A 25,794-nucleotide genomic window follows, 5' to 3' on the forward strand; every position below is an offset into this window, starting at 1 on the left:
ACTACTTATAAACTTGACATAAAGCCAATGAATATGGAATTTTTAAAAATGGATAAATTTTTTGAGGTATGGGTTTGTCTAATATCTCCACGTATGACAAAGGATAATTCATTGATATTTGATGACGACACTTGTTTTACAAGACAACAACTTGAACTCATCTATGGAGTAAGTTTTATTTCATGACGGCTGGTTTTGTAGTCCACAGTAGTCCATAGTTACAATTTTTTAGTATAGTTCAATGATTCTCTTTCCTATACTATACTGTACCATGTTAACTTAGCTATGTACTACAAAACTGGCCCTATCACTATTATTATTTTTCATCACCCAGGTAGAAAATCTAAGTCCGGTGGACTGTCGAAATTCGAGCTCGGATCGACGTCGAAACGTTACGCCAGAATCACTCGATTCGACATCGATTCATCGATCCCTTACAAAATTCTGTGAGGAAAATTGAGAAACAAGGGTTTCGTTGTAAAAACAAGAGAATGTACTATTGTTGTATAATTAATTTTGATTATAAGACAATATATTTTTGGAGTGTGTATATCAGTGTATATAAAACGTCGAACGGATGCTCGATTTCTACCTGGCGCACATTAATAAATAAATGCAAAAAGTTTGCTTGTTGGTTCAATGCATATAATTTTTAACACATTCATTGATATTTTTTTAAATAATAATATTTGTGTTATTTATTTACATGTTTTTCTACATATTTATATATATTGTTTGATAGTTTGAATTATTTTAATCAATTTTAAATCATTTTAATGCTTCCAATTTGCTACGAAAAATTAAAAAAAAAATTCAATCACCATAATACCTCATAATCATAATAATAATAATAATAATCTCAATATAATTAACAAGCAAACTGTTTGTGTTGATAGCTTGCAATTATTAAATTACGATATTAATTTAATTTTTTTTTTCATTTACAGGTCAATTTTGTTTATGCATTTGTAGAATTTTTATTGTCATTACAAGCATTTTCTAAGATTGAATTAAAATTATTTACGACTGTTGCTGTATTGAGCAATAATACATACTCTGATACTTTGTCTACTGATAAACATTATTTTTTTGATAATGATAGAGACGCACAAAAATTAAAAGATTATTGTGCAAGTCTTTTTAATTCTGGCATTTCACCAAAGTTGATGAAGTTACGGGAACTTGCTAAACAACACAATAATGCAATCGAGTGGTTATGTAAAAATTATTGGCCTAAATTAGATATTTCGAAACTCATTGCTTTGCGATTGAATATTCCAATCACTGAGGACATGGTAAAATTGTTACTTAATTTTCTTATTCTTTCTTTTTTTTTTTTTTTTTTTTTGATAAGTAGATAAATTTTATTTTTTTAAACTAAAATTACTGATATGTTAATGATAAATGTATTTATATTCAATACAGCGTACAAGTTCAGTGGAACTCAGATTGATTGCTAAAATTGTTGAAGCAAGAAAAATTCATTTATGGAATGGTTGGGCAAATATATCAACAATTTATATGGAGAAACGAAAAAGCTCTGCACATGCTTGTCTTAAATCACTAACAGAAAAAGATCAAGCATGTCTCCTTAAACACGGTTTGGTTGAGGTATGGTTTTGTGAAACATCTGCAGGCTACATGACTATAAATCCAAAGAGTTTCCGTCCTATGAGTCGTTTTAGGAAGCAAATTGAACTTATGTATGGAGTAAGTATTTGATGATTTTTTTTTACATCAATAAACAGATCCAGAAAGTTTGCTTGTTTGTTTATGAAGATTTTTATAAATACTATGACGGTTAAGATTTTTTATGGGGCAAGTTATGAAGATTTTTTGTTTTTTTTTAAATGTCATATTATTGAATAATATATTTGAAAATATGCAAATAATTTCATCAATACTTATAATTACTTATAATTACTATTACTTTTAAATTATACCGAGAACTAATGAAAAAATTTAATATACCTCGTAGTCGCGTAGTAGAAATAATAATCTGAATCGCAACAAGCAAACTTTATCTACTTGCGTTAATAAAATATAATTAGTATGTAATAATGGTAATTTAATTTTTTTTTATTTACAGCCTGATTTTGTTAATGCATTTACAAAAACTTTATTGTCATTGCAAGCATATCAATTATCCACACTTGAAATGAAATTATTTCAGGACATTGTTTTATTGAACCAAAGACCTGGTTTAGTTGACGTTGAAGCTGTACAAAAATTACAAGATCTTGCAATTGAAAACTTCTCAGCAGAAAGAATAAAAAATCAAACGAATAATGTTGATATTCCAACTCTTGATATTCCACAAATGTTATCAAAATTACAAGCACTTTCTTCACTACACTTGAATTCTCTTGATTGGTTGACAGAAAATTCAAGTAAAGTAAGTCTTCCAGACTTTTTTTGTGAGCTCTTCGACGTCCCAAATTTTATTTTAAAAAAAATATGAAAAAATATTACAAAAGTACTTTTGGATGATATATACTTTTTCATTTTACTGGAACTACCTCACGTTTTTTAAATTTATAAACAGAATACTCACTTTTTTATCCCGGACAGTGTTGGTAATGTTAAATTATTAAAAAATATAGTTTTTCACAATTTATAAATGTAATAAAAAAAAATATATAAATAAGTACAATAATATTAGACAGATTTGAAAATATAGAAAATCAAAAGATGTCGGAAAATCGGTAGTAGTTTCTGTAAAACATGTTAAACAAAAATTAAATTTATATTATTAAAATAAAAATAAAATAACGAATAAATTTTTACAAAATCATTTGATTGGTTCTGGTATTAAACAATAAATAAATAATACGTTTTTGTTAAAAAAAATTAATTGCCTTTAAAATTAGCTTTTATTTGTAGTAATTAGTATTGTTCTTATTATTATCAATTTATTGGAGTTCCAGCAAACCACCATGCATTGTTAAATTGATTTTTTTTTATTGTTTAATGGCTCAGATTATTCTTTTTTTATCTTTGCCAATGTTTACCGAATTTCTCCAACATTGACTCATGCGGAGAAATGTCAGCTATTTCGGAGAAAACTCGGAGAAATTTTTCCACACATTTCTTCCCTTATTCCCATTTTTCTCAAATCAGAAGATTTAATATAAAAAGTCTGTCATTAGCCTATTATTAGGACTGATCAGGACATGCTCTGGCATATATATTATATTTATTTATTTATTTAATTTTGATATAAGTAACCTTATTAGAAATTTATTTTTAAATTTGAATCAAACTAATAAGTAACATGTTAAGCCATCTAGTGTCATTTTTTATGATCAATTGAGAATTGACCGCTGCACAACACAATAATAATAATTAATATTAGATTTTTTTTTTTTGTTTATTAAATAATAATAAATAATTAAATATTACTGATAATTAATTATTATTTTTTCATGTTCAAACAGTACAATTTTAAAATTTAATTATGTACATAATTTTACATCTATGCATTAAAATAAAATAAAAATGTATTATTAATACAAAATATAATATGAAAGCGTCTGGGTTCGAGGCTGAATCGTTCCATGTTGTAACTCGTGTGAACCCCGTTTTGTATCGCGTTGTATCGCATAGTGAAGCCATCTTGCAACGTTGTTAAAGCTTTACAATATAATTTTCACAAGCATTTACATCATAAAGTTAATTTAATTATAAAAAAAAAAAAGTACAATAATAGTGTAGCTTGTTGATTAATTAATTGAGTTGATATAATATTTGTGAAATAATTAAAATATCAGGTAAGCTACAAAACTAGTTGCACGGTTTTTATCAAACCATCCATTTTTTTTTTTTTTTTTTTTCTTTAATTTTTGCGTGATTAAAAGCATACGTATTCGTTAGTTTGTGTAATATTATATTTGTTTACTTTTTTTGCCCAATATATTGCATCATTTATTTATTTAAAAATAATTTTAATAATTAATCAGTGTTTGTTTTTTTTTTTTTATTAAATTTTACTCCCTGTTTTTAATAATCATACAATTGATGACGTTACATGAAAAAAAAAAAATATGCCGGCTCATTTTTTTTTTTCTCTCTGGAAAAAAAAAAACAAAAATAAAATTTATTGATTAAAATAAATTTCCATTAATGGTCATAAATATATTTTAAAATTATTATTATTATTTTTTTTTAATTAATTTTAAAATCAACATTAAAAAAAAATTTTATAAATTTTTTGTTGCTCCAACGACCTGGCCTTGAATAATACAATAAAAATGTATATATAAAAAAAAAAGTTATAAACAAATAAATAAATAAATGAGAGGGCAGGTTGTTAGGTCTGTTATGTAAGTTGTTTTTTATATTTTCCTTTAAAGAATGAGTACCCGAGTATTCGTTGGTGGATTAACATACCGGGTGAGAGAGCGCGCGACGAAGTTCTTCCGGAAATATGGTAGAATCAAGGAGGTCGCAATGAAGAACGGATTTGCCTTTGTGGTAAGTCTAATTTCATTCAATTTATTTTCTTTTACAGTATGGTAGGGACAAGGGTCTATGTCGGTGGTCTTCCATACGGCACCAGGGAAAGAGACCTTCAGAGATTTTTCAGAGGCTACGGTCAATTCCGTGATGTTCTCATCAAGAATGGCTATGGCTTTGTCGTGAGTATTTTCAATTAAGAAAAATAAAAAATACAACAACAATGAAGAAAAATAAATCAAAATCTTACACAAAAGAATTATTAAATCTAATTTACGAAAAAAAGAAAATTATTTACCATACGATTGGTTAAATAATATTTGGAACAATTATCATAGTTAATCTTGTGAGAATAATCATTGGAAGAAAAATAATAAAATTATTAAAATTATATTTTTATTGAAACTGGAATATTCATTTAAATATATATTTTATTAATGATGAGATACACTGGCATTTCCCTGGATTAAATGAAAATATTTAAGAACCGTATTGACCTCGATTATGCATGGCTTGATAATAAATATAATTATTTATTTATTTTACATTAAGCATGATGTTAATTTTTAAATATAATTAAACAATTGTATATACATGTGTTTCTTTTTTTTTTTTTTTTTATTCTTGAATGAATATAATATTTTTAATTAATTTTTTTACAGGAATTTGATGACTACAGGGATGCTGATGATGCTGTTTATGAGCTCAATGGAAAAGAACTTCTTGGTGAACGGTAAATATTCATTTTAAAAACCAAAAAAAAAAAAAAAATGAAGTATTTATTATTATTAAGATTAATAGCTATGTGCCACACTCTGCCTCTTTAAAAAGAAATTACTCTAAGCTTTTAACATGTGGTCATATATATGTCTGTATTAAATATACATTCATAAATATGCGAATACATTAACCGCCATTTTGAACGACTACCATCAACTCCCCGATGTCCATGATTAGGGCACGACGATGATTTTTTTTTTTTTTAAAAAAATTAATTAAACAAAAATAAATGATACTTCGTCACTTGTTCAAATCTTAAAGTCAATATTAATCATGGTTAGATGAGTCTTGAAAAAAAAAAAAAACAATAATTATATTTAATGATTTAAAATGAAAAAAAAAGTGAATAAATAATTTATTAAATAAACGTAACTGAAATTAGAAAACAAATAGGTGACGAGTGTATCCATCGGACGATTAGGGAGTCAAAAAATAAATTAATCAATTAAAAAAAAAAAAAAAAGACGATGACGAAATATAAAGGCATTAAATGCCTTTTATTATCATTTTTTTTTCTTTTTGTTATTACTATTTTATTTTTGTTTTTTTTTTTTAATTTTTTTGATTGAATTTTATGTTTGAAAATTTGAAATAATAACGAATATATAAATAAAAATTAAATAAATAAGGGATGAAGAAGACTTTTTTAGAATGAGAATTAGTTGAGGACTTAGGCGGGGTTTTGTTGGGTGTGTTTCAGAGTGGCGGTGGAGATAGCACGGGGTGTTTCAGGGAGGCGAGGCGACCGTGGCTACGGACGCTCCCGCTCCTGGAGAGACAAGTAAGCATATCCAAATTGTATTGTTACAGAATAACTGTTGAGAGGGCCCGAGGTACACCTAGGGGTAGTGACCAGTGGCGTTATGGTGACTCCCGTGGTGGTTACGGGGACTCGAGGCGACCTGCGTAAGACACGCTTATCCATTTTTTTAAAATATAACATTCTCATTTCATTTGATTATTAATTCAATTAATATCCCAATACATTGTCATCAAAGTAGATACATAAAGTAGAAAAATTCTCTTGCTAAATTCAATAGAAAATCATTTTTTTTTTTTAAATTAACAAGCTAATTATCATTATGATAAATGTTTTAAATTAATTTTGATCTTTAAATTCACATATATAATTATCATTTTGATATAAAAAAATTAATTAACATCATCATTTTCATTTACTACAATTTAAAATTATAAAAATACTAATTTTTGTCTATTTTTTTTCCCCCTTTTTTTTCTTTCTCTGCAGCCGAGATGATATGCGACACGACAGGTATGAATCAAATGAATTTAATTAAAATTTGCAATTAATTTTATATGTTGTTGATTGATCAAAAGTGACTGATGGTGCTGGACCTGACAAGAGTTTAAACTCTCAATCACTTTTGTTCTTTTTACAACTATTTAAATTCTTTCTTTTTCTCTCTCTCTTGTTTTCTATTCTGATTATTATATTTATTTTGAAATTAATTAATATAAATGAGTCAGTCTATTATGTACTTTTGCTAATATAAAATTTATTTTTGCAGAGATAGTGTAAACAGAAACACAAGAACTGCATCTAGCTACAAGCAATCATTGCCAAGGTACATATCATTAATACAAAAAATTATAAATTTAATTATTTATTGTTGAAATGATTATTAATAATATTTTGTGTTATTATTTTTCAAATAGATATGGACCACCAACTCGCACCGAGTATCGTCTCACAGTGGAAAATTTATCAAGCCGTGTTAGCTGGCAGGTAAGTCAATAAAAAAAAAATTTATTTAATAATTTCTCTCCTTCGAAAATAAAATTCAATTTTTTATTTTCTTTATCTAAATATGTAATCAATTTTTTTTTTAAATATATAAATTACATAATTTACCATATGCACCATCAGCGAGTTTAAAAATATAATCAGTTAAATTTCATTCGTAATATTTATTTTTATTAGTTTTTTATTTATCTGTAATTGATAAAAAAAAATTAACGCGTTTATAAACAATGTAGATTTTGATTGAGTAAGTCAGTGGGAATGAATTGTTGAAAAAAAAAAACAGCCAATGTTTTTTTTTGTTTGGATATTAATGTGAATTGAAGAATATTCGATGGACTGTTTAAAAAAGACAAAGCTAGAGAGAAAAGAGAGAGAGAGACCAATGATTGATTAAATCGTCATCAAGATGGATTGTGTCCAATGGTTCATCAGTTGAGCCAGTGATGCCAGTGATGGGAAAACGTCCAGTGATCAAATCCAAGTGGCCAAAGAGAGTGATGAACATCATCCGCCCAAAATCAGAATATTAAATAAAACAAAAAATAATCCAAGAAGCCAAATTATTAAATTCCAAATCATCAATATTTAAAAATTCAACCACGTCTTACTCGATCAATTTACATTGTTTTTATATATATATATAATTTTTTTATTTAATTTTAAATTTATAAAAACAAACATTCTATTTATTTATTAATTTTTTTATTTCTTAAAAATTAGATAAATATATTAATTCTGTTGACTTGTTTTTTCCTTTTATTCTTGATTATTTTTATTTTAATTTTTTTCGTTGAATATTTTTTAATTTTATTTTATATATTACATCAACGATTGTGCAATAATATTAATAGTATTTATAAATGCATAAATGCACAAAAAAAAAAAAAAAAAAATATGAAAAGTAAAACAAAGAAAAATTAAAAATAAACTGATGTTGTTTTCGAAGAGTCATGTCCTCTTCGCCGTGGAGGGTCGAGACCGGTAGGGCCAATAAGAGACTGATCTGATGTGCAATGATTATGATGAGACGATGTGCATTATGCTGTACTTGAGGATAATCACAATTATTGGCAACCAAAGTGTCGTCCACCAATTGGTTACTCCTAGGATGCTCATATTGATTATAACATCCCAATAATCGATTATTAAAATGCGTAAGATGGAATCTTAACAAACAAAAAAAGATTAAGAGAAAAAAAAAAAAGAGAGAGAGAGATACAATGTGTTGCGAGATTATTAAAGAAAAAAATTGGCACCAGGTACACTATTCACCCCCGTCTGATCAACCCACCAATCATCTCATGTCCAGTGCGATTATACCTGGGGGATTCTATGATGCATTCCATGCCGGGTCATCAAAACAATTTATTTTTTTTTCCAAAAAAAATTAATTCAACTGGTTGAACAAGACCTATATATATTTCCAAATTAATATACTTTTTTTTTTTTTTTTTTTTCTTTTTATCCTAAAATAATTCCTGGTAATACTTCCTACTTCCATATTTTTTTTTAATGAAAAAAAAATAAAATAGTTTTGTCCCATTATTTAAAAGATATATTTGTAATTGATAATAAACTGGTACAACAATGACAACTACTACTCTACCTACTACGTACAACTACGACGAATGTGGTTATTGGGTGTCAATTAAATCAGGCAGCGGCCATCAATGAAGGGCACAATGTCGGGGCCAATTGTTGAATCATCCGCGCGTGATGAGAGAGTTGTCTACCGTCGTCACACACGCACACACTGATCCGTTCGAGTATCGACCTGACCAGGCGCATCTTGTGTCTGTCTGACTGTCTGTCTGTCTGTTTGGTCTGGCCTTTCTCACACTGTCTGTGTCCGTAAGCAAGGTGGTGCCTGGGCCCAAGGTAAATGCGTCACCTTAACCGAGTGTACTCTCTTTAGATATAGGTCTTGTAAAATTATTTTTTATTATTATATTATATTGCTTTAATATTTTTTTTTTTTATCTTTAATTCATTAATCATTTATTCACTTGTATTTTAGATTTATATTATTTTTTTTTTCAACTAAAATCATCCATTTTATATGGAATATAAAATAAGACAATCAAAGACAAATGTTAAAAATTATTATAAAAAATTTCTTTTTTTTTTTTTTTAATATTCGTCGTTAAATTAATATACAATTAACCACCATGTATTTAATTATTTCATTGTGCTCGAAGTTAGAAATTTTTATTATCAATTTAAAATATTTTTTTTTTAGTCATATCATTTATTTTTTGTTTTGCATTAATCTTTTGTCTTTAATTAATTAACAAGTGGCAACTTTTCTTTGTGCAAAATAATTTTACATGTATCATTAAAATCATAATATTATTTATGTAAAATGTTTAATGATATTTATAAAATTTTATAAAGATTTGTCATCTTGATAATTTGCTTATTTATTTGTGGTGGTTGGTATCATCATCAAATTTATTATCAACACGTTAACTGGCTCAATCAACTCAACAGATAAAAATATAAAAATAAAATATAATTAATCATGGATAAATAAAGAAGTTCACTGGCATTTCAATGGTCACTCAATAATTAACAACTTACAACACTGGCTTTGAAGATAATCATGATGAAAAATAAACCCTGGTTATATGGATGGCCATCAACAACTTGAAGATTAAAAAAGATGACAACTTGTCAATTTCATATGATGAAAATTACTGGACTCATTGTGTATTGATGATAATGATATTAGGAAAATGGACAATCATTGGCAAATGGATCAGCCCAATTCAAATTGATGACATCATAGATTATTAATCTGATGATTTTTAAAAAAATAAAAACAAACATGTCACTATAAATTGATATAATGGAATAATGATAAAAAACATATCAAAAAAAGGAAGAATCAACATTTTAGGATAATTTTAATTAATTAATAATATATTTATCGATTAATATTGCATTGAAAGAAATGTTGACCAAATTTTATCACTAAATTCGAGCACATTTAATAACTTTAAATTAATTAAGTTATATATTAAGTTATAAATATAAAGAAAATTAGAATTTTCTTGTCCTTTTTTTAGGTGGCATATTGTGATGATGATGATGATGATAATAATGAAGGATAATTATTGTATAGTGATTAATAATTTTAAGTACCTGTGCATTTATCAAATTTATAATTTTAGATTATAATATATAAAAAAAAAAAAAAAATTTATTTCTAGTTTTAATAGATTAAGTGTTAAGTTTAGATTTATGTTTATTATATTTGACATTATAAAAAATATTAATTTATATATTTTTTTTTTTCATTACGTCATCCTCAGGATTTGAAGGATTACATGAGACAAGCTGGTGAAGTAACTTATGCTGATGCTCACAAACAACGCAGAAATGAAGGGTATAAATTAATTGTTTATTAAAATAATTGTATAAATTTATTATTTATATATGTGTATTAATATTTATTTATTTTTTACTTTATTTAGTGTCGTAGAATTTGCAACATACACTGACCTCAAAAATGCTATGAACAAACTTGATGATACTGAATTGAATGGCAGAAGAATTCATTTGGTTGAAGATAAGAGAAGAGGACGTCGTTCACGCTCATCTAGCTCACGTTCACGTTCACGATCACGCTCACGTTCTCGTCGTCGTTCTCGTTCACGCTCCAGGTAAATAGAAAAATAAAATAATAAAAAACTAAACAATGATACATAGAAAATAATAAATAAGAAAAGAAAATAACTAAATTTTTAATAATGGTAATTTATTTGATATTGGATTATTAGATTGTTTGTTTTTGTTTTTTATTTTATTGAAAACAAAGCAACACCAAGATAAATGAAAGTTACCAATAGAAAGTTTAAATTTACATAGAAAAATATTTTAATTATTTTTTTAGTTTTAATATATTTTTTTAAATTTTACATTTGCTATTTAATAAACCCAATTTTTACATTATAATTTGCATGTTTTAAATAACAAATAAACTTTTTTTATTAATTGCATCTGATTGAAAATTAATTTTATATTTAACAGAAGTCGTCGCAGTTCACGTAGCCGTAGTCGTCGAAGCAGTCGTTCCAAATCAAGAGCACACTCGAAATCCAAATCAAAATCCAGTCTCCCTGAACGCAGTCGCTCACGTTCCAAGTCAATGTAAGTAGCTTTTATTTTTTCCTCAGCTTATTGCTTTATCCAATATAAAATTAATTTAAACAAATAAATAATACAATAAAAATAATTTAACTGATTTATATTAAATTTTTTGCAGCCGGGATCGTTCCAAGTCTAAATCAAAATCTAGATCACGTTCACGTAGTAAGAATGACAGATCCAAGTCACGTTCATTATCAAAATCCAAAGATATGTCACCCAAAAAGTAAGTAGAAAAAAAATAATTTTAAATTTATTTAATATTATTATTTATAAAATTGTATTTATAAACTTGATTTAAATTATTTTACTCAGGGAAAGAATGAGTCGTGAACGTTCAAGAGGTGGTGAAAGATCAAGATCCCGTTCCGGAAGCAAACACAGCAAGATGAGTCACAGTCGTTCACGTTCACGTTCCCGTTCACACTCACGTTCAAGATCACGATCACCAATGAATGGCGACAAGTCACCAAAAAGCATCAAAAATGATGCTGACTAAATAATAACAATAAAAACAAAACCATAAACAATGTAATCCATTGTTTAAATTAAAAAACAAAAAATTTTTTATGACGGAGATGATTTAACTTTAAAATATTGGTAAAAGAATGATTGAACAATTTAAATTAAAACATTCAATAATATTTGACAAATACAGGTTTTTTCCTTTTTCAAATAGATAATTTTTTTACAAATATAAAAAAGGATAATGTAAAAAATTAAAAAATTAAAAAAAAAAAAAAAAATCATTCAATTGTAAATTTTCATTATTCTTTTTTTTTTTTTTCAATAATTGTTTAAAAAATTAGATTATATTGTTAAGAGTTCCAAATAACTTAATGTTTATTATTATTTTTTTTTTTACAATCATGGTGAAAATAATAATAACGTGACAAATTAAAAAATTAAATTTTAACGTCACCAAACTGTTGTCGAGTTTAAATTGAAAATTATTATTATCTCTGTTCTTTTAATTTTTTAAAGGATTCATTAGTTATTTAAAAAAAAAAAATTGATTAAATCTTGATAGAGAAAAAATATATTTAAAAAAAGAAAAACATTCACTCTCCACGAATTTAAATACTTGAAGCTTGCAATTGCTATTCTCAATGAAATTTGAGTAAAAATAAAATTAAGATTAACAAGATTTTTCAAGTACAATGACTTTTTGTATATATATTCCTGATGGTAATAACATTAAATTAAGATGAAATAAAAAAAAGTAATAATAGATAAATATGTGTATCTAGCTGTAAGTCTTGCGAAGATCAATAAAAACAGCCACAATCATAACAGCATGAATCATTATTTATTTTATTTATGAATCATTATAAAATAAAAAAAATGTTTCAAAATTTTAAAAATACTTGTTTTCTGTATAAATAAAATATATAATTTATTGATAATTTTAATAAATTATCATCTTGTACATTTACAAGTTTAAATATATATTTTATTAATTTATTATATTTATTTTTTTCTATTTTAGCAAACTATATGTACTTTTACCACATGCATTGCAGCTGTAGTTTGATGATTCATCAAGTATATCTCCCCGCAGCTGTACAACGGATTTTTCTTTTCCCCCTTTTATACCAAAATAAAATACACAGTACAAGGAAAGAAAAAAAGAAACAAAAAAAGGTGCTTAGAAAAATATTCCCCATTAATTTGATAATGAATTTTATAAATAAAATATAATTTTTAATTTAAAATTAATAAATAAAAATATATTTTTAACATTTATACTAATTAAAATGATTATATATTTGTACAGATTTTTGGAGCTGATTGAACACAATAAAAAAAAAAAAATAATCGAAAGATAATAAAAGGAAAAAATTGACGTGGCGACAGAGTAAAGATTTGAGCATATTGGAGTGAGTCACTTTGTTCGACGTGTCGTGACGACCAGCAAGAAGAAGAGGACGAGGGTCAGAGGATTGTCAGACAAAAGAGGAGTAATATTGTAGAGGGGAATAAGCATTTTATATATTTATATATGATAGTATGTGAGTACAAGTTAATACATATAAATTTGTTAATATATATGGATATATAAATTTAGTTGGTGGACTGGTGGTGGCTCTATTGAATCACCAAGCACCAACGTAGGGAGCAGACATAAACATCTACACTATGGCTTTGTGTATTGCCTCAATTTAATATATTTATCTCTCTCTGTATTTCACAATTTCTCACTCTTGTCTCAACTCACACAAAAACCTGCTCTCTTGGTTTTTGTTTGACTGTGTTTGGCTGACTGAAAAATGAAAATCCCTCAGTATAGTTTCTTCACTCGAACAAACCAGTTCTATCACAATTTTTTATACTTTATTTTTTTGAAATTTACAATTTAAATAATTAAAAATATTTTTATAAAATATATAAAATTTCTACTTTTATAAAAAAGGTCAGTGTTTTATAATTATTTTTTAAAAAACTTATTAAAGTTTTATTTTTTTTTATTTAAAATTAAAAATATACAATAATTGTGAATTTAAAAAGAAAGGGAAAAATTTATTTTTAATTTATTTTGTTATTGGAAAATTAATTTTTTTAAATTATTTGTTGAATTTTTATTGAGTCTTTGTGTTTATATTTTATTGTAGAAATGAAAATTTTTTCTTTTTGGAGTAAGTCAATTAGTTGTTGTTGTAAATATTTATTTAAAAATCCTTGAATTTAAATCTTTTGAAATATCAATTTGATTGATCTTGCTGCGTAATTCAGGTTTAAATTTATTATTAAAATTTACATTTTAAAATGGTAATTCATCTTACAACTGGATATATCAAATTAATTTTTTAATCATGCTGATAGTAAATTCAGTAGCTCAATGACGTTTTTATGTTCGTCTTAAATGTTTGTTGTTGTTATTATTTTAATACTTGTTTTTATTTTTTTTAATATTTCTAAAGTTAATTGGCTGTTTGAAATTTTTTTAGAAATCTAAATATCATTATTTTTCATAAAAAAAAAAAATACATTATATATTAATTATTATTTTAATTGACATAAATAAATTTAGATGTATTTTTTTCATTAAATTTGTGAAGATGGTTTTGGATTTTTTCGGTTGCCAGAGTAACTTGGGGGGCGAGTAAAACAAGGGCGTGGTTTTTGACGTATTCACAAAGTTTAAAATAAAAATATTTTTTTTTCCTTAAATTATTCCTGCTAAAAATAAATTAAATGTCATCAATATGGAATTTCCATAAAGAATGCACGTGCCTTTGGAGAATATTAAAAATAAAAATAAAAAAAAAAAAGCTAGATAAAATCATATTTTTATTTAAATAATAAAATAATAAATACGTAGAATTAAATAAATGTTTTTTTTTTTTTGTTTTTAAATAATTATTGTTTAAACATATATTATTTCTTTCTCCAAGAAATTATTTCGTTACGCTTTCAAATGACAATGCCATTGTTTATTTAACTTTTATTTTTTATTTATTAACATTATCGATAAATAAAAATTCATTGATTGAACAAAGAAGATAACGAATAATGTTTAAAAAAAAAATTCAATAATAAATCATTATTGATTATAAATTAATTTAAAAATAAAAATTTTAAATGACCTTGATTTTATTTTGTTGTTAGAAACCATTGACCATGAAAATTTATACATTTTCTTTGTGTATAAAATACGTTATTTCATAAGTATATATTTTTCATTCATTTTTATTTTATTTTCATTTATTTCCCCTCATCATTGGGGCTTCCCTTCTGTCTGCGGAGTTTAAGTCTTGTTGATTCTCCCCCAGACTCACCAATCGATTCTACATGCCCTGGTCTATATAGATATATACCAGCTTGTCTGCTCAATAAAATTTAACAAAAAAAATATATAACGAGATGAAACAAGCTCTCTCAATTTTATACTCCACCCTTTAGCAGCATCCCTCTTTTTTTTCTGACCAATTTTCACGAATGACAAACTCGTTAAAAATCAAGTTTTGTTGAAATTTTTTTAATGACTCAAATGATCAAGATCATTATTTCCTAAAACATGTTTTTTCAATAAATAATATTCTTTATTTTTATAAAATAAAATTGCTATTACTATTTTTTAAATAATATTATTAAAAATTAAATTAAATTATTTTAATAATAATAAAATTTGCTGAAATTTTTATTTTTTTATTTTGGAGTCATACAAAAAATATTTGAATGAAATTTCAACGAAGCCAAACTGGTCGATTCCATCGACTGGTCGATAACGCCAACGAGGCATCCAGGGTGCGTTAACCGTCACGGTCACACGTTAAAATATATGTATACAGTACATAATGTACTTGTGTATTATTGCATATATATCTATATTATATTTACTGCAGTTTGTTCTACGCAACTGTGCACATAGTAAAAAAAATAAGTTGATAGACATACAGCCAGACATAATTTGCAATATATTTAATAAAATAATAATTACTCACTAGTGAGTCATCAGGTATAATAATATATTAAAAAACAAATTCAATTATTATTTATTTTTTTTTTTTGATTAAAATGTCTTAATTAAATTTAATATACTGCTACAAATTATGTCTCATTTTGATGGAAATAATTGCGTGCCATTGAAACAGTTACAATTTACAAAAATAACGAGTTAATTATCAATGTTTCATGTCAATTTGAATTTTATTTATTTAAAATAACACTATTTTTATTTTATTCATCACGAAGGCTACATTGACCCTGAATATTTCAATAATTAGAATAAAAAATTAATTAGTTTATTTTTTAAGCAAGTTAATTATAGTTTGAATGATTTTTTTTTGTTTTTTAAACTTATGAAATTTTTAGATTAGTTAATAAAATTTTAAATTTAGTAATGGGTTATTAAATTTAACTGTCGTGAAAGTTTGAATAATTTTTTTTTTTTTTTAATTATCATTTTGAGGATATAAAAAAATAATTATTTAAAATGTTGGAAATCTTTTTATCTTTTTTTTTTTTTTTGTTTTGATCAGAGGAAATAATTCAAGATAATTTTCTCTTTTTTTTTTTTGTTTTTTATTATTTTGTTTAAGAGTGGATTAATCATTGAAAAAAAAAAATCATAGTTTTTAAAATAAATTTTTGAGTCATTTCAAGTTGAGATAGAAAAACATTTTTTTTTTTTTTTTTTTTTACTCTACAATGGTAGTTTTATACATGTACACGAGTTGACCTCTTTTGTATCATCTATATAGAGGCATACATTCAACATTCACTGGTCCATATATGGTCACGAGTACGAGTCATTTTATTCCTTACCATGGAGACTCTTTGAGTCTTTTTATTTTATTTATCAAATCTCATAAATATCGTAGTAAAATCTAACAAAACATATAAAAATTAAAAAATTATTTGAATTTCTTTTTCGAACATTTTATCAGATTTACATTTAAATAATTGAAAATATAATTTTTTTATTGATAAATAAATATTATTTACTTATCGATAAATAATGATAGTAATATTTTTTCATTATTTTATAATGTTAATTTATGAAAATAGAGAGTTACTGATGCGAGACAGGAAACAGTCTTCATCACTTCCGCTTTATGATTTTCTTTTGTACATAAAATTATATATTTTTTAAAACACTCAAAGAATTTATAATTTTTTTTTTATTTCATCTAAAAAAGAAGCATGTAACCCTTCTTTTACCAAAACAAAAAAAAAAAAAAAAAAAATTATATATTTGTTAGATTGTCTAGTTGAAACAATGAGGAGAACAAGAAATTATATATTTTCTCATTATTTTATTTTATTATTAAATTAAATTTCCGGGTATCAATTTGTTACGGATTTTAACGTTATGTACACTATTGTTTTTAATATAATTATTTTTTAAATTATCAATAAGAAAAAAATAATTAATAAATAGAAAAAAAATTGATGAAATTTATTTGTTTTAAATTTTTTTAATTTAAATTTATTTTTATGGATTATTTAAATGTCAACGTATTGTGTATCCATATTGGTATGCAGAAAATTAATATGACATGATAAATGAGACGGGAATACTAGACGAATAAATTTTTTTAATATTTAAAAATAATATTTATTTAATAAAATATATATGTGTTCAGCAACAAGTAAGTCGCGGGCGTACTTGATACAAATGCCGTTACTTTTATACAGCATGAAGTGGCCTCAACTTTTTTTTTTATATTTTTATATTCACCTTCAGAATAAACACTAAGAAATAACCCATGAATATTTGCAAAATTGTAATTCAATGCCATTTTTAAATTTAAATTTTGACTCAGCAAAGTTATTGACTTTATAAATTTTATTAAAATTACTTAATCATCATTTGTCTTTTTTTTTTTTTTCTATAATATAAATTTAAGTTGTCATAATTTAGAGGCTAAATAATATCTAATATTTCTAAAAATTACATTTGTATAAATGAAAAGTAAAAAAAATAAATAATATATTTTTAATTTGACAATATTTGTTGATTGATTTTTTTTTTTTTACAGTTAAATTTTTTAAAAACAACAAAACAACATGTCAGCTCCAATTAATCCATCATTGAAGGATCTTCCAAAGGTCTCAATTGATCTAAAAAGTCAACTCGAAGGATTTAATCCTGATGCCATGAAAAAAGCTGAGACTGCAATTAAAAATGTTTTGCCATCAGCTGAAGGTGATTATTTAATTTTAATATTATTGAATGTTATTTTTTGTTCAATGTTTTACAAGTTTGTTTGTATTTTTTAATTTTGCATTTTAATTTACTTTATGATTTTATTATTTTTTTTAAATATTTAAATATTGATAGACGTGAGACAAGAACGTCAACATTCAGACTTGATTCATGATGTCGAGAGTTTTAAAACTGGTCAACTAAAGCATGCTGATACAAAAGAAAAAATTATTTTACCAAATGCAACAGGTAAAATGAAATCACCAAATTTGGCTGATAATTTATTTTGGTATTTCAGGATTAATTTATTGCTATTTAATAACAAAAATAATTTTTAAATATTAAGTAATGGGTTATCATTTGTGTTTCGCACCACGTATCCAAATATACCACGATAATTTCACAAGGGTTGTAAGGCCTTATGTTTGATACAGGGCTATCAAAGGATGTGGAGGATAGGTTGTAACTTGAAATAATAGGAATAACACTTTAAATAAATCCAAACACTGTGGCTTAAATTCTATTAATATTCACTTTATTATTTCACTAAAATTATAATTAATTGTATTATATATTGTTTATTGAGTTGACTCTAAAAAGTGTTGTCATGGACAGACACTACTATTTTATATTGTAAGTATAAAGAAATTCTGTTGTACGCGAATCAATATTAATTAGAGATGTTACGTAAACGAGTGTTGAAGAGCAACTGTTTTCTCAGTTTGTTGAAAATTGTTAAGTCCAAAAAATGGGTGTATACTTAGTTAAAAAATTAGTTTTAATTGGTCAAAAATTAGTTCAAGAGAGGGTAAAAAACTAGGTGTAGGTGGTGGGATTTTTTAGACATAAAATTGGGCCTTGTGTGGTCCAAAGGGTGACATAAAAAATACCATGTGTAAACAAAAAATATAGATTTTACGACCGGAAAGTCCAAGACGTTTTCATGAATTTAGTTTATTTTAAAAAGTTATAAATTTACTTTTTTATTGTCGATTTTACGATCATTCTGTGTATCGAAAATACGTTAGTGCAGTTGTTTGACAGATGTGAGATTTTCTCTAATTCTTGACAAATAATGTTTTAAAAAATATGTTATAATAGTACCAAAGAGAAACTTGAGTTTATGGTTTTATTTGTTACGTGATTTTTACTCAAAGTCTATGCATGAGTTGACCATGTGTGGGAATATTCGAGTTTGTAAAAAGCTATTAAAAGTACATAAATTAAATCGTTGTTTAAACTATTTTAGAAAAAATATAAACCAAAATTGTTAGTCATATGTTATTTGAAATCGTATGATCTCGTGATCTAGCCATAAAAAACAGAGTAATGTTTAAAACTTATCAACTTATTGTATTTTGTTTAAAAAATAAAAAGAATAAAAATCTGGTCAGTCTGGGACCGACAGACATGTGGTTCGACCCGGAACAATTTGGAATACATAGTACTAACAAACTGCTTAATTTTTTTTTTTTAAATTTGTTTTTTTGTTGTTTTTATTAGCGTTGTGGTGGAATCTTTGAAGGTCATCAGGTGGAATTTTAGACATTTGGAAATTTAAATATTAACATTGTTGTTTTTTGAATTTAGATGTAGCAGCTGAAAAGACACAGCAGACCTTGATTGCTGGCATTGAGGCCTTTGATGCCACCAAATTGAAGCATACTGAAACTCAGGAAAAAAATCCACTTCCTGATAAAATGGGTATGTTGTTTAACTAAATACATTATTTAAAAAATAAATAAAAAAATTTATATTGTTAATTCAATTTATATTTAAAAAACGTGAATAATAAGTATATAAATTTTTTTTTACAATTTATTTATAAACATATTTTATATATATATTTATTTTTTTGATGTTGATGTTGCCACAGTTTAATTTTATTTTTCTTGTTATTGATAAAGATTTTTTATCAGCCATAATTTATCTCTTGTAAACAATGATTCACAGTAGCAATTTTAATTGACATATTTTATTTATTTTTTACAGCAATTGAACAAGAAAAAGACAAACAACAATTCATATCTGGAATTGAAAATTTTGATCCAGCCAAGCTCAAGCATGCTCAAACCATGGAAAAAAATCCTTTGCCAACCAAAGAGAGTAAGTATTAAAATAAAAAAAAAAATTCTACATTTGATTTTTTTTGTCTTATTATTTATTTAAAAAAAAAAATATTAACTTATCTAATTTTTGTATTTTTTTTTTAGCCATTGATGCAAAAAAGATTGATGATTAAAACTAAATAAAAAAAAAAAACAACGAAAAAAAAAAATTACAAATAAACAAGTATAATAAATAAATAAAAATAAATTCAAAATAAAAAAAAAAGATATTCCAAAAGGACAATGTCGGTAAATGATATTTTTTAATTTGTTTGTATTAATTACTTAATTATAAATAATAATAAAAAAAACTACAAAGACTTAAGGAAAATGAAGTAATAAAAAATAATTTGCTTGCAAATTAAAAAAGAAAAAGGCTGTTTTTGAAATCCTGCCTCTTGGCCAGTATTTGCGTCCTATAAATTGGTGCAATTAACAGAAAAAAAAATAAAAAAAATACCGTGTATTTTTTAATCTTTGCAAATTAACTAAATAGGGTTTTTGATTATTTCTTTTTTTATTATTATTCATTGATGATAGTCAAAAAATAAAAATGAAAAAAAAAAAAAAAAACTAAATATTAATGATAATAATTCGCGTGGACGTAGTAGCCAAGTAAATCTTCTTTCTCCATAATTTTTTTCCATTAAAAATATGATATTTTTCCTCAATTATTCCATCTAATTTTTATCTAATATATATTTTTTTTTTTGTTTGATAATAAACTCGGCATATTTTTACATGTAATTTTATACTGAATTAATAAAAATAAAAAAAAGCAATGATTTAAAAAATAATTTTGTAACGGGCTATTGTACATTTTTTTATGCACTGAATATTGTCCTAACAAATTCAAAAAATAAAAATAAAAAGAAACATTTGTATGGCAAAAAAAAAAAAAGAAATAAAACGATATTATACCTAAATGAATTTTAAACATTTTTTTTTAAAAAGGTTATTTACTAGACCCATGTTATTTTTAATGCAATGTTGTGAAATTTTACAAACAGGTAGCTCTATTAATTCTGAATACAAAGGTATAATTTTTGGCTCTTATGGAGATTTCAACCTTTTTTTTTTTTAAACTAAAAAACAATAAAAAAGTCTTGAAAAAAATTACATATTCTACAAATCAAGCTACGTATAGTAGAAACCATTAGAATTTAGAAACACAAAAAAAAAAAAAAAATATAATCTTTCTTATTTGTTGACAATTTTATAAATTAGAAAATTGTTGACAGTCAGTCAGTATACATGTATATGTATCCATAGAGGTAAATATGCACCTGCATGGCACCGGTTCAGGACTAGGTTCCAACCAAGGTGATTAGAGGTCTCTATATACATGTCCTTTGGCTCCTTTGGTTTCTAATCTACTTTGGTAACTCTACCTTGCATTCTACTCTATGTCCTTATAGCAATTTATCAGCATATGTTACAACCTGTTACTTGTTACCTGAACCACGAGGCACGACCACACCAACCTGAGCTTCTAAAATGGTAAAAACGTGTATATATATATATTTTTTTTTTTTTTTTAATAACAAGTAGATATAATAAATTTATTTTCATAAATTAAGATACCTTGAATTTATATAGTTGTATTAATGATAAACTTATGTATATTTAATGAAGGCTGAAAATTTAATAAATCAAATGGAAGCATCATCAAGTGCTGAAGATGTTAAACGACAAAGAGTATTGTTATTCGAACAATTTGCAAGAAAAGTTGAATTATCAATTCCAAAAGTAGATAATATTCTTATCAAAATTATTACGTCTATAAATGACATAAGGCCAATGAATATGGAATTGTTGAAAACGGAAAAATTTTTTGAGGTATGGGTTTGTCTGATGTCTCGACGTATGACAGAGGAAAATTCATTAATATTTGAAGACGGGACTTGTTTTACAAGACAACAACTTGAACTCATCTATGGAGTAAGTTTTATCCAATGACACTATTATTTATTCATCACATTCATAAATAAATCCAAAAAGTTTGCTTGTTTGTTGATTAACATTTTTATAATTACTACATGTCAAGTAGTATTTTTATTAAGGAACAAGTCAAACTATTAAAAAATATATCCAAAGAAATATCAATGATTTTATCAATTCATATTATTTTTAACACATTTATTGATATTTTTTTAATTAAATATTTTGTGCTATTTATTTAAATTTTTTTTTATACTAGTTAACATGACGCGCCTACGGCGCGTCTCTCTGCCTTTTTCACTTTAAAAAAAAAAAAAGAGATAAGACAGGAGTGCGTGAACCTAGCCTGCATAAGTCTTATAGAAAAATTTTCTAGGATACTCATTAGAAGCGTCTTAATTGAAACAATTTTGTACTGTAATTGTTTTAATTTTTATCTCAAAATTAAATAATGGAGAAAGGGTTAAAAATCTACTTTTTTTTTAGATGACTTAGGGGGAAAAAAAATTAATACAATTGCAAAATAATTCGTACTAATTTGTACCACCAAGCCCGAAATTTGTATCTGAAAAATAACAACAAAAAAAATTATTTATTCCAAAATGTTAATTAACAATTGTATACCTGCTTTATTAATCAACATATTTCGACCACCAAACTCGAAATTTGTACCTCAAACATAACAACAAAGAAAAAATATTTACTCCAACTACTTATTAAAGCAGATATGCAATTGTCAATTCACATTTTGGAGTAAATAATTTTTTTTTGTTGTTTTTTTTCAGGTACAAATTTCGGGCTTGCTAGCAATACCAGCTAGCAATACCAGCTGGTACAAATTAGTATACGAATTATTCTGCGTTTGTAGTAATTTTTTTTTCCCCCCTAATTCATCCAAAAAAAAAGTAGGTTTTTAACCCTCTCTTCACCCTTTACTTTTGAAATACAAATTAAAAAATTTACGATACAAAATAGTACAAATTAAGACGTTTTTAATAAGTATCCTAGAAAATTCTTCTAGAACTTATGCATGGTTAGTTCACGCACCTAAAAAAAAGACGAAGAAACAGGATAATAAGTTCATTATCCTATTTAAAAAAATCACTTCATTATGAAAATTATGAAAAAATTCCAACATTATGTTTATTTATCCTTTAACCACGTCCTGTAATTATTTTTATAAAGTCGGCCCTTTATCTGACTGAAAAAAAATTATTTCCTAAAAAATTCTCAGTAAAACCAAGTTTATATCTAATTCTACCCCAATCTACCCCTGACCGATCGAGTAAAAAACTATAAAAAAAATTCCAGAATAATTTCGTTTATTCCTGAACCACCTCCCGTAATTATTTTTAAATAATCGGCCCTTGATCTGATAAAAAAAAAAATTAAAACTTCAAAAATTCCCAGTAAAACCGCGTTCAAGTCTAAACCTACTCAATCTACCCCTGACCGATCGCATAAAAAATTATAAAAAAACTCCTACATTATCTTCATTTATTCCTTAACCACCTCCATTAATTATTGTTATATAATCGGCCTTTTATCTAATTCAAAAAGAACTATTTCTCCAAGAATCCCTGTAAAACCGCGAGTTTATATCAAAACCTACCCCAATCGGCCCTTGATCTGAAGAAGAAAAAAATATATCTTTGAAAATTCCCAGAAAAACCGCCTTCAAGTCTAAGCCTACCCCATTCTACCCTTGACCGATCGCGTAGAAAATTATAACAATAATTCCAGAATATTTTTATTTATTTCTTAACCACCTCCAGTAATTATTTTTACATAATCGGTCCTTTATCTAATTAAAAAAAAATTATTTTTCAAAAAATTCCCAGTAAAAACGATTTTATATCTAAGCCTACCCAATTCTACCCCTGACCGATCGCGTAGACAATTATAAAAAAAATCTGACATTATCTTTATTTATTCCTTAACCACTTCCATTAATTATATTTACATAATCGGCTCTTCAACTAATTAAAAAAAAATTATTTCTCGGAGAATCCCTCTAAAACCGAGTTTATATCTACATATAGAGTTTATATCTACGTATAGACCTACCTCAATCGACCCCTGACGATCGCGTAAAGAATTATAAAAAAAATCTGACATTATCTTTATTATTCCTTAACCATTTCCAATAATTATTTTTACATAATCAGCCCTTTATATAATTAAAAAAAAATTATTTCTTAAAAAATTCCCTGTGAAAACGATTTTATATCTAAAACTACCCGATTCTACCCTTGACCGATCGCGTAGAAAATTATAAAAATAATTTCAGAATATTTTTATTTATTTCTTAACCACCTCCAGTAATTATTTTCACATAATCAGCCCTTTGACTAATTAAAAAAGAACTATTTCTCCAAGAATCTCTGTAAAACCGAGTTTATATCTAAACCTACCACAATCTACCCCTGACCGATCGCGTAGAAAATTATAAAAAAAATCCTACATTATTTTTATTTATTTTTGAACCACCTCCTGTAAATATTTTTATATAATCGGCCCTTGATCTGACGAAAAAAAAATTATACCTTTGAAAATTCCCGGAAAAACCGCGTTCAAGTCTAAACCTACCCCAATGTACATATTGAAAATCATAAAATCTAAAATTTTCGAAAATTCAGTGATCAAAAAACCCAGGCTACCAGAGACCCCTCATTCGCCCACATGCCTCCATTTAGCTATCATCAGTTGTTGAATTTCCGAGATAATAGGGTTTTTTTCAATTTTTACAATTCATTTTAATATTAATGAATTGAATTAAATTTCTGTAAAATTATTTCTACTATTATTTTTGACTATAATTTTTGGTTAAAAAAAAAAACTCACAAAGAAACCCGCGCGAAGCGCGGGTATGAGCTAGTATTTTTAAAGAAAAAAGAGATAGAATGTTTGACAACACAGCAACCGTTGCCAACCACAATATTATAAAATTAACAAAAAAAAAAAAAAAACACTTAGAAAAAACAGACGAAGAAACAGAATAATAAATTTATTTTATTAAAATAAAAAGAGAGAAAAAAAGAATATCGATCTAGGGAAACAAAACAACCAATCACAGAAGAAAGAACCGCCGTTACTTTTCTTCTTTTTATAATAGGAGATATCGTTTGGGAGTTTGAATTATTTTCCAATCATTACTATTAATGCTTAAAATTATTCACGAGAAATGAAACAAAAAAATCAATTACCATATAATACCTCCCTGGTAGAAATAATCTTTCCAGATTTTCTCTGGATTTCTCCGGATTTCCTACGCAATTGAGACTTCCGGAGATATTAATCCGGAGTTTTTTCGGATTTTCTCCGGATTTTTTTAGAAGAAAATTCCGTTTTTATTTTTCGTATGCAAACTCTTATTTCTGTTTTTTTTATTGATTTTTCCATTTTTTTTTGATGGTCTTTTCAAGTTAAAATTTCGGGAAAATTCCGGAGATAATGTGAAAATAGTCTGGAGATCACTCCGTAAATATCTCCGAAAGTCTCAATTATATAGAAATCCGGAGAAATCCGGAAAAATCCGGAGAAATACAAACTGCAGTTATTATTAATAAATTACGATATTAATTTAACTTTTTTTTTTAATTCACAGATCGATTTTGTTAATGCATTTGTATCATTTTTATTGTCATTACAAACATTTTCTCAGACTGAATTGAAATTATTTACTACCGTTGCTGTATTGAGCCGAACATACTCTGATAATATAATACTTGGTAAATTTCATTTTTTTGATAATGACAGAGCTGTAGAAAAATTTAAAGATTTTTGTGCGGATTTTTTCGATTTTGACATTTCAAAAAAATTGTTGAGATTACGGGAACTTGATGAACAACGCAATAATGAAATGGATTGGTTTAGGAGAAATGATTGGCTTGAATTGGATATTTCGAGACAAATTGCTGAGCGGTTGAATATTCCAGTCCTTA

The 25,794-nt window shown here is 25.5% G+C and overlaps 2 protein-coding genes across 8 annotated transcripts; both read left to right on the plus strand.

Moving 5' to 3' along the window:
• Positions 1 to 3,343: 3,343 nt before the first annotated feature.
• LOC122853029 (serine-arginine protein 55-like) lies at positions 3,344 to 12,451 on the plus strand. 4 transcript variants are annotated; one of them, XM_044153228.1, is made up of 12 exons: positions 3,344 to 3,770; positions 4,511 to 4,637; positions 5,118 to 5,188; positions 5,936 to 6,016; positions 6,485 to 6,508; positions 6,765 to 6,821; positions 6,913 to 6,982; positions 10,315 to 10,388; positions 10,477 to 10,665; positions 11,033 to 11,152; positions 11,268 to 11,375; positions 11,465 to 12,451. In XM_044153228.1, exons 2-12 carry the CDS (start codon positions 4,512 to 4,514, stop codon positions 11,646 to 11,648), a joined length of 1,104 nt encoding a protein of 367 aa, XP_044009163.1. In that variant the 5' UTR covers positions 3,344 to 3,770; position 4,511; the 3' UTR covers positions 11,649 to 12,451. The 4 variants fall into 4 exon arrangements, with proteins under 4 accessions (XP_044009163.1, XP_044009162.1, XP_044009164.1 ...); XM_044153227.1 differs by lacking the exon at positions 5,936 to 6,016 and adding an exon at positions 6,046 to 6,141 and having other exon boundaries at positions 3,576 to 3,770; XM_044153229.1 differs by lacking the exons at positions 3,344 to 3,770; positions 4,511 to 4,637; positions 5,936 to 6,016 and adding exons at positions 4,118 to 4,473; positions 6,046 to 6,141.
• A 525-nt stretch (positions 12,452 to 12,976) lies between these two features.
• Positions 12,977 to 20,639, plus strand: LOC122853031 (thymosin beta-like). Of its 4 annotated transcripts, none has more exons than XM_044153232.1 (6): positions 12,977 to 13,161; positions 17,635 to 17,801; positions 17,937 to 18,050; positions 19,392 to 19,505; positions 19,794 to 19,907; positions 20,015 to 20,639. In XM_044153232.1, the coding sequence occupies exons 2-6, from the start codon at positions 17,663 to 17,665 to the stop codon at positions 20,041 to 20,043; spliced, it is 510 nt and encodes a 169-aa protein (XP_044009167.1). In that variant the 5' UTR covers positions 12,977 to 13,161; positions 17,635 to 17,662; the 3' UTR covers positions 20,044 to 20,639. The 4 variants fall into 4 exon arrangements, with proteins under 4 accessions (XP_044009167.1, XP_044009166.1, XP_044009169.1 ...); XM_044153231.1 differs by lacking the exon at positions 12,977 to 13,161 and adding an exon at positions 13,291 to 13,562; XM_044153233.1 differs by lacking the exon at positions 12,977 to 13,161 and adding an exon at positions 15,587 to 15,608.
• The last annotated feature ends 5,155 nt before the right edge of the window (positions 20,640 to 25,794 follow it).

The sequence above is a fragment of the Aphidius gifuensis genome, linkage group LG3, assembly GCF_014905175.1.
Source record: "Aphidius gifuensis isolate YNYX2018 linkage group LG3, ASM1490517v1, whole genome shotgun sequence".
Taxonomy (NCBI): Eukaryota; Metazoa; Arthropoda; class Insecta; order Hymenoptera; family Braconidae; genus Aphidius; species Aphidius gifuensis.